The 17,623-nt window shown below is 43.1% G+C and overlaps 1 protein-coding gene across 2 annotated transcripts in view; it reads left to right on the top strand.

Annotated features, from left to right (window-relative positions):
- Positions 1–17,623, top strand: part of ARHGAP10 (Rho GTPase activating protein 10) — a 334,414-nt gene that overhangs the window by 73,571 nt on the left and 243,220 nt on the right. For both annotated transcript variants that reach the window (XM_017532769.1, XM_017532773.2), the window contains exons 2-3: positions 16,036–16,131; positions 16,205–16,266. In XM_017532769.1, coding sequence (XP_017388258.1) covers positions 16,036–16,131; positions 16,205–16,266 — 158 coding nt within the window. The remainder of the gene's footprint in view (positions 1–16,035; positions 16,132–16,204; positions 16,267–17,623) is intronic.

Raw genomic sequence — 17,623 nt, forward strand, 5'->3', positions numbered from 1 at the left:
CCCCCCAGGAACAGAAGGGAGGCTATTGAAGCTGGAGTTAGGCTTAGGGGTTAATGAGGCTGCAGAGTGAGCAGAGATCAGATCATGCAGGGGTTTTTTCGGCTCTGGGAAGTAATTGGGATTTTATCCTAAATACAACAGAATGATATTGAGGGTTTTAAGCAGGGGAGTAAGGAGATCTAATTCATATTTTAACTTAAGTTTTGCTGCTATGTGGGAGTTGGGTTGGAGGAAAGAGTGGGAGCAGAATAATGTGCTTGCAGCAGCGATAGAGAATTGAGCAGATTGTGGGGTGTTTGGATGTAGAGTGGATGTGTAGGGGGGCAAGGGAAAGGCAGAAATCAAGCATCATTTGTCATAGAACTATTTCTTGCCAAAAATGACAACCTGAAATCACTTGGCATTTTTGAGCATTCTCAACTCTGGGTCCCCTCTGGTTCTGCACTCTTCTCAGACCTCATTTTAGCTGCTTTTTCTTCCTCTGCCCCCTCCCTTCTGTTCTGTTCTCCATTTGTGAGTCTCTTTCTTAGTTTAATTCTCTATTTTCAACTCTAAATTTCCTCCACTTTTTCCTTTTAAAAATCTTAATTGCCAGCTGCCCTGGTGGCACCTGTAGTCCCAGCTTCCCAGGAGGCTCAGGCAGGAGGATCTCTTGAGCCCAGGAGTTCCTGGCTGTAGTGTGTGCAATGTTAATCAGTTGTCTGTACGAAGTTTGGCATCAGTATGTGACCCTTTGGGAGTCTGAGGAGGAGCCAACTGGCCCACATCAGAAACGGAATGGGTCAAAACTCCTGTGCTGATCAGTATGACATCATGCTTGTGAATCACCACTGCACTCCAGCCTGGGCAACATAGCAAGACCTTGTCTTTATTTAAAAAAAAAAAAAAAAATCATTATTTCACTTTGATCACCTGCAACCATTTGTAGAACTTGTGTAGCTAATCTGTTGCATTCTGAAATAGCTAATGTGTGTGTGTGTTTTTTCTTGACCTTAAATTAGCTTCCTCTCTTGACTTCCCTTTTTCTTTTTAATGGTTCCACCAGTTTTTGTCATCCAGACAGGATAATTTAGTAATATTTGATTCATTATTTTCCTTCACTGCAATTCAACATGTAAACTCCAATATTGGTTCCACGTTGTTGATGATGAAACTAAAGCTCGGAAGCATTGTCACCTGTCCAGAGTCACACAGCTGGTCACTGGTGACAGAGTTTTTCGAGCCCCACTCTGACTTTCAGACCACATTCTCAGTCATTGCACTGTACTTTACGCCAACGGTCCCCAACCTTTTCAGCACCAGGGATTGGTTTCATGGAAGACAGTTTTTCCATGGACTGAGTTTGGGGGATGGTTTTGAGATGACTCAGGTGCATTACATTTATCATTAGATTCTCATGAGGGACATGTGATGCAGATCCCTCACATGTATTCACAATAGGGTCACACTCCTTTGAGAAGCTAATGCCCCTGCTGATCCTAGACCTAGGAGTTGGGGACTCCTGCTATAGGCCAAGGAGATTTAGCATAACGCTTTTCCAAAAGTACTGAACATTACTTTTTTATAAAAAATGTGCTAAATTTTAAGGTCTGGACTACTATTAACAACTGTCATGCTATCATTTAGTATTTTCTCTGTAAGTATGCCACATATAGTATCTCTTCATAGATTTGTCAATTTCTTATGGCAGCTTATTTACATTCCCCCTTTTTGGCGGGGGAAGAAGAAAGGAGTGATACTGAGTGGTGGGCACAAGATTCATTTTTTCTTCCCTACCATTATAAGGAAGAGATCATTTTCCTTGCTCTTAAAAATACTGTTTGATTATTTGAAACATAGTTGGCCATCTGGTGAAAACTGTTATTAAAACTTTCGTTTCTTTTATTACTAGTGAAGTTGGAAACTTTTGGTGTTTACTAGTGATTTCTATTTATTTTGTGAATTGCATTCATTGTTCATAGTTATCATTATCACCATTATCACCATGATTATCTTTGAGCTTAGCTCTGAAACTTGGTAGAGATGAATTAAAAGATGCAAACAGTCTTCTAATTTACACATCAGAAATTGGGTTGAAGATATCTTACGTGAACGTGTGGCTTCTGAGTATTTAACAAACTTTTATATTAACTACCTTAACATTTACATCTCATCTTTTACAAATTCTGGAAGTGGTGGTGCAGAGTTGCCAGTTTACGAGCAATTCACGTTCAGCCAGAGAATGTGTTCGGTCTGAAGTAATGCAACTGCAAACCTATTTGCGCAGAACCTAAATGCACGTATAGTGCTTTGTCTCTACATCAGAGACCTCTCTGTAGTGCTTTAGGGTATGGTGAGGGCAGAAGCCCAGATAGAGGGCGGTCAGTGACTGTGTCATCTTTGAGAACAGAGCCCAGAAGTTTGGATTCTTAGGAATCTGAGGAGTCTCCTGATAGGGTCTGTCACTTCATTAATTCAACAAATGTTAATGGAGGACCTACTCTGTGCCTCATTTTGTTCTAGACCCTGTGGTTACGTCAGTGAACAAAATGAACAGAAATATTCCTGACCTCAGAGTTTCCCTTTGGGGACAAGTTGAGGTCCCCTGGAGGCTCTCCATTCTTGACTTTCTCAAGTCTAACTTCTTTGCTTCCAAGCGTCTTGCCTTAATCCTCTTTCCTGTGGCCCTTAGATCAAGCCTGGCTTCTTCTTCATTTTCAGTGTTCTGCTACTAAGTTCAACAGCTTCTGTTACTAAGAACCTTCTTTTGTTCCTGGCTTCACCATGTCCTAGCTGCAACCCTCAGTCCCACCCAAGTCTGGCTGGTAAGTGCTGGCCCCACCCCCCCAGTGTCCTCTTGTGAGAATTCTCTTTCTCTGGCAGCTCCTTGTTGGAATACTGGCCATTCTTTTAACACATTGGCTTCTGAAACTCATGTAGAACATGTATGCACCCACTGTATGTATTGGGGCCACTACTCCCTAGGGAGTTTGGTCTACCTGAGGCATGTGGTTTGTACAGTTCCCCAAGTAACAGCCCTGAAATGATAATCCTAATTTGTGAGCATGGACACATTATTCTACAGCTCTGACTGTCCCGATGATTAGGGACCATCCATTCTTCGTTTTGTTTCGTTTTAACTTACTTAAAAGCAGTCTGTGCTCAGTGAAGAATATTTTGAAAATACTGACAAATATGAAATGTTTTGTGTTTTAAAGCATTGGTTAAGGTTTTCTTTTGGTAGGGGCGGGGAGCCTACCCTCTAAACAGCTGTTTTATGTACAATGATAAGGATACTTTTCTCCTGCCTTCAACTTTTTTTTTTTTTTACAAGTTGACATTTGTGTCTTATCTGTAACCTGATGGCAGACTGGTCGCTAGCCACTTGCAGAGTCAATTAACAAGAGTGAGCTCTGGTATAAAGACAGTGATTTATTTCCAAAGCTAGCTTAGGGGAAGAAGCACAGGTGTCCCACCTCTAAATGTACTCCTTAGCTTTTGGAACAGAAAGTGGGCACTTAAAAAGTCAAGGGAGGATGTGAGCAGGGGGGGATGCCTGGGTTGGCTTGGTGCCTTATGAACCAGGTGGTTGAGCTGGTGACTGCCAGCATCTTGATGGGCCTGACTAGGCCATAAGCCCCTCAGGTGGGAGAGAGTAGTGGGCTTGTTTTTCAACGATTCTCTCTTGAGGCAGCCCCCTCATCGGTGAGAGTTCCATAGCTGGTATGCTTTGGTCTCTCGGTTGACTAACTCTCGAGGACTTGAATGAACTTTGTAGGGAATGGCTGGTGAAGGAGGGAGTAAAAGGCTATTTTAGCATTTCTAAAAGGCTGCGTAGGAAGTGGGGAATGAAGAAAAGAAAACATCTCTTTGAAAAATGGGGGTACTTGGTTACATATTTATGTAACACCTTCTCCCTCTTTGAACACAGCTAGTTTTCAGGAGGTCCAGGCCTGTGTCAGGATGTTGTAGGGAGCTGCGGATTATGTAGATCCTAGGGTCTACCTTGCCCTTGCTTGTGAGGAATACTTCACAGACATCACTACCCTGCCAGCCTCAGTACCCAGCCAGCACATTCATTTCTCACAGCTGCATTTCCAGATTTGCTTTTCTTCCTCCTTTCCTCCTGTTGGCTCTGCGTTCCTCAGTGTAGCTCTCCTTTTTCCTGCCAACCTTCCTGGGAACTGTTCCTTCCCCGGGAGCTGCCTGTAAAATCTTCCCCCCACCTCTGCTTCTTTCTTCTCTTCTAATATTTCAACATAATCAAGATATTTGATTCACATATGTTTTACAAGGACATTGCAAAGAAAGGGCCATGTGGCCCACCTGTGGCCTGAGCAGTGTTTGTTCCCCACACCGAGGCAGAGTATTGCGATGGTTTAGGCTGAGAACTGAACCCAGGGCTCAAAGCCTGGCTTTACCATTTAATGGACTCTGACTTCTCTGTGCCTTCTTATGCTTGTCTGTAAAATACAGTGTGAAAATGTTCACGTAATTGGGTCTAGTGAGCATTAACTGCACTAATCCATGCAAAGTACTCACTTGAAGCAGTGACTGACACATAGGGAGTACTAAATAAATGTCAGATGGTTATTGCACATACCTAAACTGCTTAGGAGCACTGGTGTGTAACAGTTTTCTAGTTACTGAGTGTTCAGATTTCTTTATGTTGAACACAGTTCCTTATGTTTAAATGGCCCATCTCATGGACCTCAGATACTGCCTGCTGTAATTTTTTACATGAATTGGCTTCTGCCATTAGGAGCTTTATTACTATTATTATTTTAAATGAAATAATTGTATGTGTTAATGTAGTAAAGTCTTCAAACATAATTTTCGCCTTTAAGGAATGTTTTTATACTCACTGGCCTACACCCGAGTTGTCACTCATGGCCTCTGCTAGCTACTTCACAGCTCCCATGAAGGACACTGCTCTGCCCACAGCCCCTGCTCCGGAGAAAGCTCTCTGAGGACTGTGTCCTCCCTCTTCTCCTTTTCCTGGGGTAGCTGATTTGATTGGGGTGGGACACCAGACAGCTAGCTACCTCTGTCATGGTCTTCTGTGGGAAAAACATGAGCCAGGCCAATTTGATTCTCTTGAGAATTTTAATTTGGGAAATCAGAAGGAAAAAGCAGTGGGAGCCGAAATCGAAAGAATGCCATGAGCTAATGGCATGAGCACAGGCCTGCCAGGCAGTGACAAGGCAGCAAACCCAGAGCTTGACAGCAAGAATTAATGTGAAGTAGAAGAGAAGACGTGACAATCGCATGTGACGGAGAAAAGTAAACACGCAGAGGGAAGCCAAGTTAGGTTATGGCAGAGGCCCAGGGAGAAGATCTGACATAACTGTACTGCGAGTTCTTTCTCACAGCAGGTTGCTCACATTTTTTCCTGATCTCTTTGCAATAGTATTCTCTTATTTGAGGCTTTGCATTCAAAAGGTCCTAACTTAACAGCAATTGTATAGCATACGTAGTCCTTCTCATTCCCATAGAAAGCATTCCTCTCATTTTGTTCTTAATGCCTCTTCTGCAGTTTATAGTGATATAAACTGAACTCACTTTTTAGTACTATCAAGTCTCCATATTCAGTGCTGTGTTTTCCTGATAGCATTAATTTATTTTCTTCCCCCGCCCCGGGATATGTCTTATATGGCACTCCTGTGGAATTTGCAAATCTGGACCCCTCAGTTCACAGGCAACATGGGATGGTGATTTCTCTCAGATCTAGGGTGTGGGTGGACTCCTTAGGGTGGCAGCATCACCCTCTTTGTATTCATACAGCACTGTGGGCTGCGCTGAGCAAATGATAGATGCCCAAGTCGTTGGTCATTTCTTGTGGTGGTTCTTTTGGTTCTTGTCATCCTGGCTTATTTTGGAACATACAAGAGGATGTTTTAGCTCTTTGCTAGGATGCGTCTTTTTTTTTTTCCCAAAAGTTTATTTGAAGGAAAATAAATAATAAAGAATTTGAGAGGGCCGGGCACAGTGGCTCACACCTGTAATCCCAGCACTCTGGGAGGTCGAGGCGGGTAGATCATGAGGTCAGGAGTTTGAGACCAGCCTGACCTACATGGTGAAACCCTGTCTCTACTAAAGATACAAAAAAATTAGCTGAGCCTGGTGGCGGACGCCTGTAATTCCAGCTACTTGGGAGGTTGAGGCAGGAGAATTGCTTGAACCTGGGAGGCAGAGGTTGCAGTGAGCCGAGATCACGCCATTGCACTCGAGCCTGGGCAACAGAGTGAGATTCCGCCTCAAAAAAGAAAAAAAAGAGTTTGAGAGAAACGAGGGAGTTACACAGTAACTCTTGGCTTTGATTGGGAGCTAAGATTCTCAGTTGTGCCGTGAAATGGTGATACTCCAATGGCAGAGGAGTGAACAAGCTCATGTTTATTAAGCCAGATGAACACCTGACATCTAAATCCCTACTAATATTTGCTTTGGGCCCTAAGTATATACTATGATTAACAAGGTAATTTGCTCCTGGATGTGGCTTTATTTTTCTTTTTGTATTTCCTTTCTTAGAACATTTGGGAAACTACTTTATTTGCCAAATTACTATGTTTGCTACCAAAATGTTTGAATAATACTGTGTTTTGTCATTGAGCGTAACTTCCATGATCTTTAAAGACAATGCTTTCAAATAGTGTTCTCATCTGTATATTGTGTACCTCGTGTCCTAATTTCTTCTTTTCATAGGAACACACATATTGGAGCAGGGCCTATTCTTAATGACCTCATTTTAATGGATTACTTCTGTAAAGACCCTAGTTGTAGATAAGGAGACATTCTCAGGTTCTGGGGGTCTGGATTTCAGTATATAAATTTGGGGAGAACACAGTTCAACCCATAATACAGAGGAACCACCACCCTACTAATTACCATAGCACCCATAAACCAGGCTTTCTTGGTGTCGAAGCCAAGAAGCTGAAAAGATTTATTTGCACCTAGAGCCCACAATCGTTACGTTGAGACCTATGAGTCTCACTAGGTGTTGGCACAATTTCCAGAACATCCTTAAAGGACCCTCCTCATCTCCCACCTGGATCAGGACAGGAACCTCCTAACTTGTCACCTTGCTGCCTCCGTCTACCTTCAGTCTGCTCTCGACACATTTCCAGGTTCCACTACTTCCTAGTCATATGACCCTGGGCAAGTTGGGTAACCTCTGTGTCTGTGACCTCCTCTGCTGTGGTGATAGTTAACCGAATCTACAAATGTAAAATGATTAGTAGAGTGCTTGATGTTATAAGATGTGGTAGCCAGAATGGTGGCCCTCCAGGGATGTCCTGTCCTAATCATCCCTGGAACCTGTGAATATGTTATTTTATACGGTAAAAGGGACTTTCAGATGTGATTAAATTGAAGACCCTGAGATGGGGGGTTATCTTGGATTATCCCAGGGCCCATTGTAATCACGATGGTCCGTGAGAGTCAGAGAAGAGATGTGATGACAGGAACAGAGGTCAGGCTGGGTGCTGTGGCTCACACCTGTAATCCCAGCACTTTGTGGGGCCAAGGCAGGAGGATCACTTGAGCCTAGGAGTTCAAGACCAGCCTGGGCAGCATAGTGAGACCCCATCTCTACAAAAAATTTAAAAGAAAGTTGTGGTTCATGCCTATAGTCCCAGCTACTCCATAGGTTGAGGTGGGAGTTTCTCATAAGCCCGGGAGTTGAAGGCTGCAAGGAGCTGTGATAGTACCACTGCACTCTAGTCTAGGTGACAGAGTGAGACGGCCCTGTCGACACCTTGATTCCAGCCCTATGAGACCCACTTCTGACCTCCAAAAACTGTTAGATAATAAATTAGTGTAGTTGTAAGCCACTGCATTTGTCTAATTTGCTACTACAGCAATAGGAAATGAATACATAAGTGTCAGCTGTTTTATCTGGTTTTCCTGTTCTTACTGTACGTAAGATTTTATTTGAGCAGAGGAATCGGTGGCCAAAGACAGCTGGAACACGAATGGGTTAGGTGATCACCAGCATTCTCTTTCCATCTCACATCCTGATGTGGCGGGTATTGTCTCTAGACAGTGTCTATCCCAGTAGTTTTTCATCATTTGTGGAATGTTTAAGGAAGGCTGGGTGGTGATCTCCAGTGTGGACCCACCTGTGGGATTCTCTCCAGTCGCCACATCACTTCTGAAGGATTCTTCATAATTAATTGGCTATTTTAGTTTTTAGTTATCTGTCATGTGCCCTATTAGCTTTGAGCTCTGTGCTCCAGGTTTATGAGTTTGTTTTGGGGCCTGTGCACCTTTGTGGGCTCTACTTGTTTTTCTTTTACCCCATAAATTTGTCCCTTCAGGTCATTTAAGTGACTTCTGATGTTGTTTATTCTATGTAAGAAGAATTCACTACCCAGACATCCTAGGCAGGCTGGACTCAAAGAGTTAGGGCCAGGAATGCTTTACCAGAATAGAGCCAGAGGCAGTGTTGGCCCATGAGCTGTTTCTGGAACAGCCTGTGATTCCCCCTTTAGGCCTAAACTAGCCCCATGATGCATTCTGGGCTTATGAGTTGTTTGCATCATTTTTAAAACCTACAAAATGAGTTAGTTATTTGCTTTCTTTTTTGACCTGTACAGAGAAGCCATAATGCCATTTTTGCATATAGTACCACTGCTGATTTTGTAAAACAGGAAAACATGAAACCAGTCTACAATTCTAGAGGAATTTCATTTCACCACCAAGTTACTTGGATTAATGTCAAATTATTTCCCTGGCATGAATCTGGCATGAAAGATAGTAAGTTCTTAGAGTCTGTACCCTGTTCCTCTTTAGATAAAACATGGAAGAATTTGGGTGCATGTTTTGATGTGCAGAGTTGGGGGCAGCTCCCTCGTCAGACCTCTGCGTAGTTGATAATCTAGTTATTTGGCGCTTTACATAAAGAATATGAGCTGCCAGCTGCAATTTTTCTATTTTAAAAAGGGTGATGGAATCTACCATGATTTATAAAGAATTCTGCGTTCAAATTTAACAAGCAACAAGACTATATTTATTCACTATATTCTTTTTCTTTTCATCCCCAGGATTATAGAACATGGCGAATTTTTAAAAGCATCTCCATTAGTGCTTTTGTTGGTGGGGTGGGAAGTTGTAGCAGATAGTAGTGACAACTTCATGACCATGACCAGGCTTGTAACTTAAGGGTTTATCCTGCACTGACAGTGCTGCCTGGAGGGACGGTCAAGGTAGGGTGACCCAGAGATGTTCCCCATACCCCCAGCAGAGTATCTGTCTAATATCTCATGTTCTTAACTAAAAATTGTTGATAAATAGGTGGCTCTGCTGTAAGACGTATTTTTCTCACTTGTAGAATCAAAGGCAAGCAGTGGCAGTACAGGCCAGAATTTGGAGGCTCTCCACACCTAAATTCAAACTGTGGTTGGATCTCTCCATGTGGTATCCTACCTCTCAAACTGAGCACATGTCAAATATAACTCCTCATCTCTCAGACTGCTCCTAACCCTGGGAAGAATGATATCACCTACCTTGTCTCCCCATGTGCCTGCAGATCAAGACACAAAATCTTCAAGTCTGGAAGACTCTCAAGTGGCAAGTTCATTTGAAGGGTGCAGGTCACATTCATTTTTTTTTTAATTTTTAATTTCTTTTTTGTTATACGTAAAGTTCTGGGGCACATGTGCAGATCTTGCAGGATTGTTACATAGGTATACACATGGGCCATGGTAGTTTGCTGCCTCCATCCCCCCTTCACCTACATTAGGTATTTCCCCTAATGTTATCCCTCCCCAATCTTCTCACCCCCTGCTATCGCTCCCCTAGCCCCTCAACGCCCAACAGACCCCAATATTCATTCTTTTATGTTAGCTGTGCTTTTGTGCACATTCAGACTTGGCATCATCCACCAAGGGTATCTAAAGAACAGTATTAATTCACAATAGTCAGGAATTAGCAGGCAGAGGAGAATAGGGGACATGGAGGTACACATAAATGATTTTTCCATTTAGTTAGAATTCTGCATTAGAGTCATTTAGAGAGCCTGATGGTTTTATGCCAGTTGAGATCTAGGAAGGGACCTGGGAATAACATGAAATATCTTGAAAGATGGAATGGTGTAATGGAAAGGACATTGGTGGAAGTCTCAGAAACCAGAGAGTTGATTCTTTGCCTCCGAGACTTACTACCAGCAGTGTAAAGAGGTCTGTGACCTTGGTTGAGTAACTAAACTATCTCTGAACCTAGTTTTCTTTTTTTAAAGAAAGGTAACACCAATACCTACCCTTCTGGCATACTAAGAGTAATTGAAATAATATTTACAAATCAATTAGCATACAGCAGGTACTCAATAAAGGTTAGTTGATTAGACCAGGCACGGTGGCTCATGCCTGTAATCCCAGCTTTTTGGGCGGCCAAGGCAGGCGGATCATCTGAGGTCAGGAGTTTGAGGCCAGCCTGACCAACATGGAGGAACCCCTACTAAAAATACAAAATTAGATTGGTGTGGCGGTGGGACCCTGTAGTCTTAGGCACTCTGGGGAGGCTGAGGCAGGAGAATCCCATGAACCTGGGAGTTGGAGGTTGTGGTGAGCCGAGATTGTGCCATTGCACTCCAGCTTGGGCAACAAGAGTGAAACTCTGTCTCAAAGTTGGTTGGTTTCCTCTATTCTCCACACCTTGCATCTAGCCCAGGCAGAGATATTGCTGGTCTTTGTAACTGTATCAGTTACAACCTGCTTGAGTTTCATGTGCAATGATATTGGAAAGAAAATACACTTAATGGACTACATTAAGTTTAGCAAACTGCCTTATGACTTTGTTTTGAAAGGAAGAAGACATCTTTAAAATATGAACTGCATGGGAAGATAAATTTAAAATGTACGAAGTAATGGAAAGGCAATCAAATTTATAATTATCAAAAGAAATAGAATATGGTGTGGTCAGATTTTTAACAGTGGAATTTTTACATAATGAACTCCAACATTAGGAGCAGATCACCAGAAAGGGGAAAATGAGTGATGAAAATGCTTACATTTTAAAATAAAGAAATTATGTAACTATAATTCTTAAGTGTGAAGCATGCTATTTACAGAGGGAGAAATACATCAGATTAGTTATGCAAGTGAGCCCCAATTTAATCTACCATTACAAACATTTTCAGCTAATGAAATTAGGCATGAAATGTTGGTGCATTTAAATTTTAACTTTCCAGAGAGCCTTCTATTCTGACGATGTGAAGCACCATCTTTAAAATACCTTTCAGCCTTTGACCCAGTAATTTTGGATAAAATAAGGAAACTGCTCTAATGGAAGAATATATAATTTAGACCAGTCTATCCATAGCAATGTATAAAAAATACACACATAGGTAAGTAAATATAAATATGTTTGTCTATATTATGTGTAAATGTACACATATAAACAGGACCCTTTTGTGATCTAGCAAAGAAAACAGCAAAATGGAATAAATGTAACTTAAAATCATAAGCCGGCTGGGCGCGGTGGCTCACGCCTGTAATCCAAGCACTTTGGAGGCCAAGGTGGGCGGATCACCTGAGGTCGCGAGTTCAAGACCAGCCTGACCAACATGGTGAAACCCCGTCTTTAAAAAAAAAAAATCATAAGCCGACTGGGTGTGGTAGCTCATGCCTGTAATCCCAGCACTTTGGGAGGCCGAGGCGGGCGGATCACAAAGTCTAGAGATCGAGACTATCCTGACCAACATGGTGAAACCCCGTCTTTAAAAAAAAAAAATCATAAGCCGACTGGGTGTGGTAGCTCATGCCTGTAATCCCAGCACTTTGGGAGGCCGAGGCGGGCGGATCACAAAGTCTAGAGATCGAGACTATCCTGACCAACATGGTGAAACCCCGTCTATACTAAAAATACAAAAATTAGCCAGGTGTTGTGGTGCGTGCTTGTAATCCCAGCTACGTGGGAGGCTGAAGCAGAAGAATCACTTGAACCGGGAGGTGGAGGTTGTAGTGAGCTGAGATTGTGCCACTGCACTCCAGCCTGGTGTCGGAGAGAGACTCCGTCTCACCGAAAAAACAAAAAAAATCATAAGCAAAAAGGTACATGAAATAAATCAAAGTGATCCTAGTATATCTTTTTATTTTTATTTTTTTGAGATGGAGTCTCTCTGGAGTAGCCCAGGCTGGAGTGCAATGGTACGATCTCAGCTCACTACAGCCTCCACCTCCCAGGTTCAAGCAAGTCTTGTGCTGCAGCCTCCCTCATAGCTGGAGTAACAGGTGCCTGCCCAGCTAATGTTTGTATTTCTAGTAGAGATGGGGTTTCACCATGTTGGCCACGTTGGTCTCGAATTCCTTACCTCAGGTGATCTGCCTGCCTTGGCCTCCCAGAGTGCTGGGATTATCGGTATGGGCTTCTGAGCCCAGCCTATTATATTTTATTTACAGTTTTGGCAGCTGTTTCATGGATATAGTGAATCACAAGACTGACAGCTGTTGCTTCAGGGAAATGAGGTTTCAGAGTGGGAAGATAGGTAACACTTTGTAAATATTGATTAAATAAATTTGGAGTAGTAAGTGCTATGAAGGAAATAAGATGGCAGTAGAAGGGGAGAGGGCCTCAGTGCCAAGGACTGGCCCTATCCTAGGGAGGCTGAGAAGAGGAGGATTCCTGAGCTGGTGTTGGAGGAGTGGTCCAGTAAAGATGTGGGCTCGGGAAACAGCAAGTTTTCAGACTGGAGTGAGTTTGGCATGTGTGAACCAGGAGCAGCCAGTGTGCCTCCATCTTAGAGAGCAATTGTAACTTTGCTTGGTTTACATTAGGAACAAAGTTATTTTATTTACTTTTTTTTTTTTATTTTTAAATATTTTTTGAGACAGTTTTACTCTGTCACCCAGGCTGGAGAGCAGTAGTGCAATCTCTGCTCACTGCAACCTCTGCCTCCTGAGTTCAAGTGATTCTCCTGCCTCAGCCTCCTGAGTAGCTGGGATTATAGGGATCCGCCACCACACCTGGCTAATTTTTGCATTTTTAGTAGAGACGGGGTTTCACCATGTTTTGCAGGCTGGTCTTGAACTTCTGACCTCAGTGATCTGCCTGGCTCAGCCTCCCAAAGTGCTGGGATTACAGGTGTGAGCCACAACTTCTGGCTGTAACTAAAGTTATTTTAGAATAGCCTAAATAGCTAGGCTTTAATTTTATTATGGTTTTAAAATTTTTATTAACTGTGCGATTATGGCAAAAATACAGAAGCGTATGAAACACATGTACATTTTAAAGCATGATAAAGCCAGTATCCATAGACTCACCACTAGGTTATGAAATAAAATATCTTTAATCCCCTCATAACTTTCTGACTGCATCACCTTCCCTTGGCCCCAGAGGTAAATGTTGCTTGGGTTTTGAGATGATGATTCATGTTCTAGTCTGATTTTGTGACCTATATATGTAACCTAAACAAATACTTTAACTTGTTTTAGTGTAACTTTTTTATTTTTTGAGACAGAGTTTTGCTCTGTCACCCAGGCTGGAGTGCAATGGCGTGATCTCCGCTCACTGCAACTTCGTTCTCCCAAGTTCAAGAGATTCTCCTGTCTCAGCCTCCCGAGTACCTGGGATTACAGGTGCCTGCCACCATGCCTGGCTAATTTTTGTATTTTTAGTAGAGGTGGGGTTTTAGACAGGCTGGTCACCACTCCTGACCTCAGGCGATCTCTGTTGCCCAGGCTGGAGTGCAGTGGCATGATCTTGGCTCACTGCAACCTACTCCTCCTGTGTTTAAGCTATTCCTGTGCCTCAGCCTCCCAAGTAGCTGGGATTAAAGGCATGCTCTACCATGCCGATCTGATTTTTGTCATTTTAATAGAGATAGGATTTCACCATGTTAGCTGGGCTAGTCTCAAACTCCTGGCCTCAAATGATCAGCCCACCTTGGCCTTTCAAAGTGCTGGGATAACAGGCGTTCACTGTACCCAGCCATATTTTACAATGTAACAGAAGCACATTTTATTAAGTTTTCTTTATCAGTTATATTTTTAATCAGCCCCAAACCCGATGGCTAAAACAGCAGACATTTATTTATTCCAGTGTGTGCTCTACTCACTGACCGTTACGTTTCCCTCTGAACGGCCATATGGAGTACAGGGAAGCTCTGCTTGTGCAGGCTGGCTGGCTGGCGGCTGCTTTGGCAACTAGAGGGCCGCTGAGCCAGGAGTCATTCATTAGTGAGCCCGAGAGCTTGGGCTTGTACTCGTGGAGGACTGAGGGTTCCAAGAGAGTGAAGTAGAGGTGAGTAACATTCCTTGAGGTGGAGGCTCTGCATTGGCAGGGTGCCACTTGCTCTGTATTCTATTGGCTACAAGACTAGCCCAGGTTCAAGTGATGGGAATTAGATGCGTTTCTATGGGGGGAGCTGTAACATCACAGTGTGCTGAGATGTGCCTACAAGGAGGGCTGGAGGACTGGTCCATGCTTGCAGTCCATCTCATTTTACCTCGTGTGTTGTGCTTTTCTTCTGTACTCCAGGCGTAAGAAATTACCATTTTATATGATTCGAAAGTTTTACAGTTTTGCCTTTTCATGTTTAGGTCTTTCCATGTTTAAATATTATTTAAAAAATTGAGGCCAGGTGTGGTGGCTCATGCCTGTAATCCCAGCACTTTGGGAGGCCGAGGTGGGCGGATCACAAGGTCAGGAGTTTGAGACCAGCCTGACCAACATGGTGAAACCCCGTCTCTACAAAAACAAAAAAAATTAGCTGGGTGTAGTGTCATGTGCCTGTAATCCCAGCTACTCAGGAGGCTGAGGCAGGATAATCACTTGAACCCAGAAGGTGGATGTTGCGGTGAGCTGAGATCACGCCGCTGCACCCCATCCTGGGCAACACAGCGAGATTCCATTAAAAAAAAAAATTGAGAACAGCACGATAAACATGAATTGGAGGAAAAATGAAGTTTCAAAAACTGACAGTGGGGAATGTTGAAAAGGCTAGAGGCGGTGCACGTGGCAGAGCAGGGGCCCTGTGGGGAACCTTTGTATCTTCAGCTGTGAACCTAAAACTGCTCTAAAAACAGTCTGTTAAACCATTTTATTACCATAATATGACTCAGTCTTCATTATGACAGTAATGTGTGAAGGAGACACACAGGAAGACAATAGCTGTGTGAAGTGTAGAAATCAGTGAACACTTTCTTAGAAAGTGCTTTAAACCTGAGGCAGGATTGTAGCATACTGGTCAGGCCGTGGCCTTTGGATAGGTGGTTCTGAAGCATAATTAAGCCTTTGCTGCTATTGTTTGTAGCTGTGCCAATCTTATGCAACTTACTTAACGTCTTTGAGTTTTGGCTTCTTTGTTGGTAAAGTGGTATAATAATCTTTATATATCTCTTGATAATTTTTGAATGAAATAAAATATGCATATCACGTGGCATGGTGCAAGGCCTGTAAAATAAATGTTAGACTATTTTAGTAGAGTTTTCCACTGTTCTATTAATCTCCAATTAAGATGAGGACCTCTGTAGGTCTTTTTGCAGAATTAATTCTTTATACCATTTCTTCTGGGCCTTCAGTTACCTCTCTGATTCTGTTTTCTATGAACATTCTTTTTGAATCTTCTGAGTTTCTCTGGGTGGAGTAGTTATTTGGTAGTCAGTTGAGAGCACCTGGTTGGCTGACCTTGGGCTTTTGAGATCCTGGTGTTTGAAACCATGGCAGGCAGCCAGATAGCATCAGGCCACTACCAGGCGTGTGTGTTCCTAATCACAGCCTGTACTTCAGAATTGGGCAAGTCCTGACTGGAGTGAGCAGAGAAAGGGAAAATGCTTTAGTGAACAATGGGAAATAATCAATCTGAGGAAGAAGGAGGTGGGGGAGGGAATAAACATTTCCCTAGTATCTGTTCTATGGCAGGGTATAGACTGGAAGGCAGAGGCTACCCAGAGCATGCCAGGTTGAAGATGGTGGACCACTTGACAAGGAAGTTGGGTCATGCCTTCTCATAAATCGAGTGGAGGAGAGCTCTACAGCTTTACCAATTTTAGGAGAAATAAATGTCTTTCATGCCTTGACTTAAAACAAGTACCCAAGTCATCATTACACTTTTCTTTCTAGGTTTGTCAGTGGCCCAGCGGAAGTTTGCTCATTCACTCAGAGACTTCAAGTTTGAGTTTATTGGTGATGCTGAGACAGATGATGAACGATGCATAGGTAATTAAACATGAGGTTTTGGGTTGTTTTCCTTTGCCATGGCCACCAAATAATCATTCCTTTCTTCTTACAGATGCTTCCTTACGTGAATTTTCAAATTTTTTGAAGAATCTGGAAGAACAGAGAGAAATTATGGTGAGTTGAGCGGGGTATAAATTAGTAAGTCAGATTTCAAGGGGGAAAAATCTGGGTTTTGAAGCTGGTTCTGGTAGAAGTTTTGATGCATTTATCTCTGGGTACAGTAGTGCATTGTATTGGAAAGATGAGGTTTCAGGATCCCTGATTTCTAGTTCCATGAGGGTGCTGACGGTGGTCAGAACTTGGAGAAGCTCCTGGACCTCTTGACCAAGGTCTGTCCTCTTCATCTGTAAACTGGACAGGTGGACTGTGTCACTGCTTTCTAGCTTTTTGTTGCATCAGAGCACTTTCATTTATGTAGAATCTCATGCAGAAGCTTAATATGCCAAGGGGATAAAAGCAAAAACTCTTATATAGAAGCAGAGGACAGAGGGCAATGTTAACACCTGACTCATACCCCTGAAGATTTCTAGGCTGTGTGGAAAGGGAGAGAACTTGGGCCTTGGAGGTTTTTCCGATCCCATTTTGCATCAAGATTTATGATTATAACAAGAATAAGAATAACTACACTTAGCCAGGCATGGTGGGTCATGCCTGTAATTCCAGCACTTTGGGAGGCTGAGATGCGTAGATTGCACAAGTTGGGGAGTTTGAGACCAGCCTGGCCAACATGGTGAAACCCCATCTCTGCAAAAATACAAAAACTAACCAGGCATGGTGGCAGGTGCCGGTGGTCCCAGCTACTCAGGAGGCTGAAGTGGGGAGGATCACTTGAGCCCAGGAGGCTGAGGTTGCAGTGAGCCAAGATTGTGCCACTGCCCTCTAGCCTGGGTGACAAAGCAAGACCCTATCTCAAAAACAAACATAAATAACCAGCTGTCCCCCATGGGGTGCTCTTCATATGCGATGCTATGCTGAGTGCCTTGAGTGTATGGTCTCATTTAACATGCACTCAACTGTGAATTTTGGGATTATTGAATAATATTTGCCTGCTTTTCTTTTTATTTTGCCTGCTTTTCTTAAAAAGCTTGTATTACCTTCCTAACATTCTTTGACTAAACCAAATTTACAGTAGAATTGCTTCCAGATTATGACACACCATCTATTCCCACCATTTATTTCAGGCTTAAAAAAAAAATACAGGCTGAGTGTGGTGGCTCACGCCTGTAACCCCAGCACTTTGGGAGGCCGAGGAGGGCGGATCACAAGGTCAAGAGATCAAGACCATCCTGGCCAACATGGTGAAACCCTGTCTTTATTAAAATACAAAATTAGCTGGGCATGGTGGCGTGAGCCTGTAGTCCCAGCTACTCGGGAGGCTGAGGGAGGAGAATTGCCTGAACCCAGGAGGTGGAGGTTGCAGTGAGCTGAGATGGCACCACTTCACTCCAGCCTGGCAACAGAGCGAGACTCT

This window comes from Cebus imitator, unplaced genomic scaffold (assembly GCF_001604975.1).
Source record: "Cebus imitator isolate Cc_AM_T3 unplaced genomic scaffold, Cebus_imitator-1.0 Scaffold4, whole genome shotgun sequence".
In the NCBI taxonomy this organism is placed as follows: domain Eukaryota; kingdom Metazoa; phylum Chordata; class Mammalia; order Primates; family Cebidae; genus Cebus; species Cebus imitator.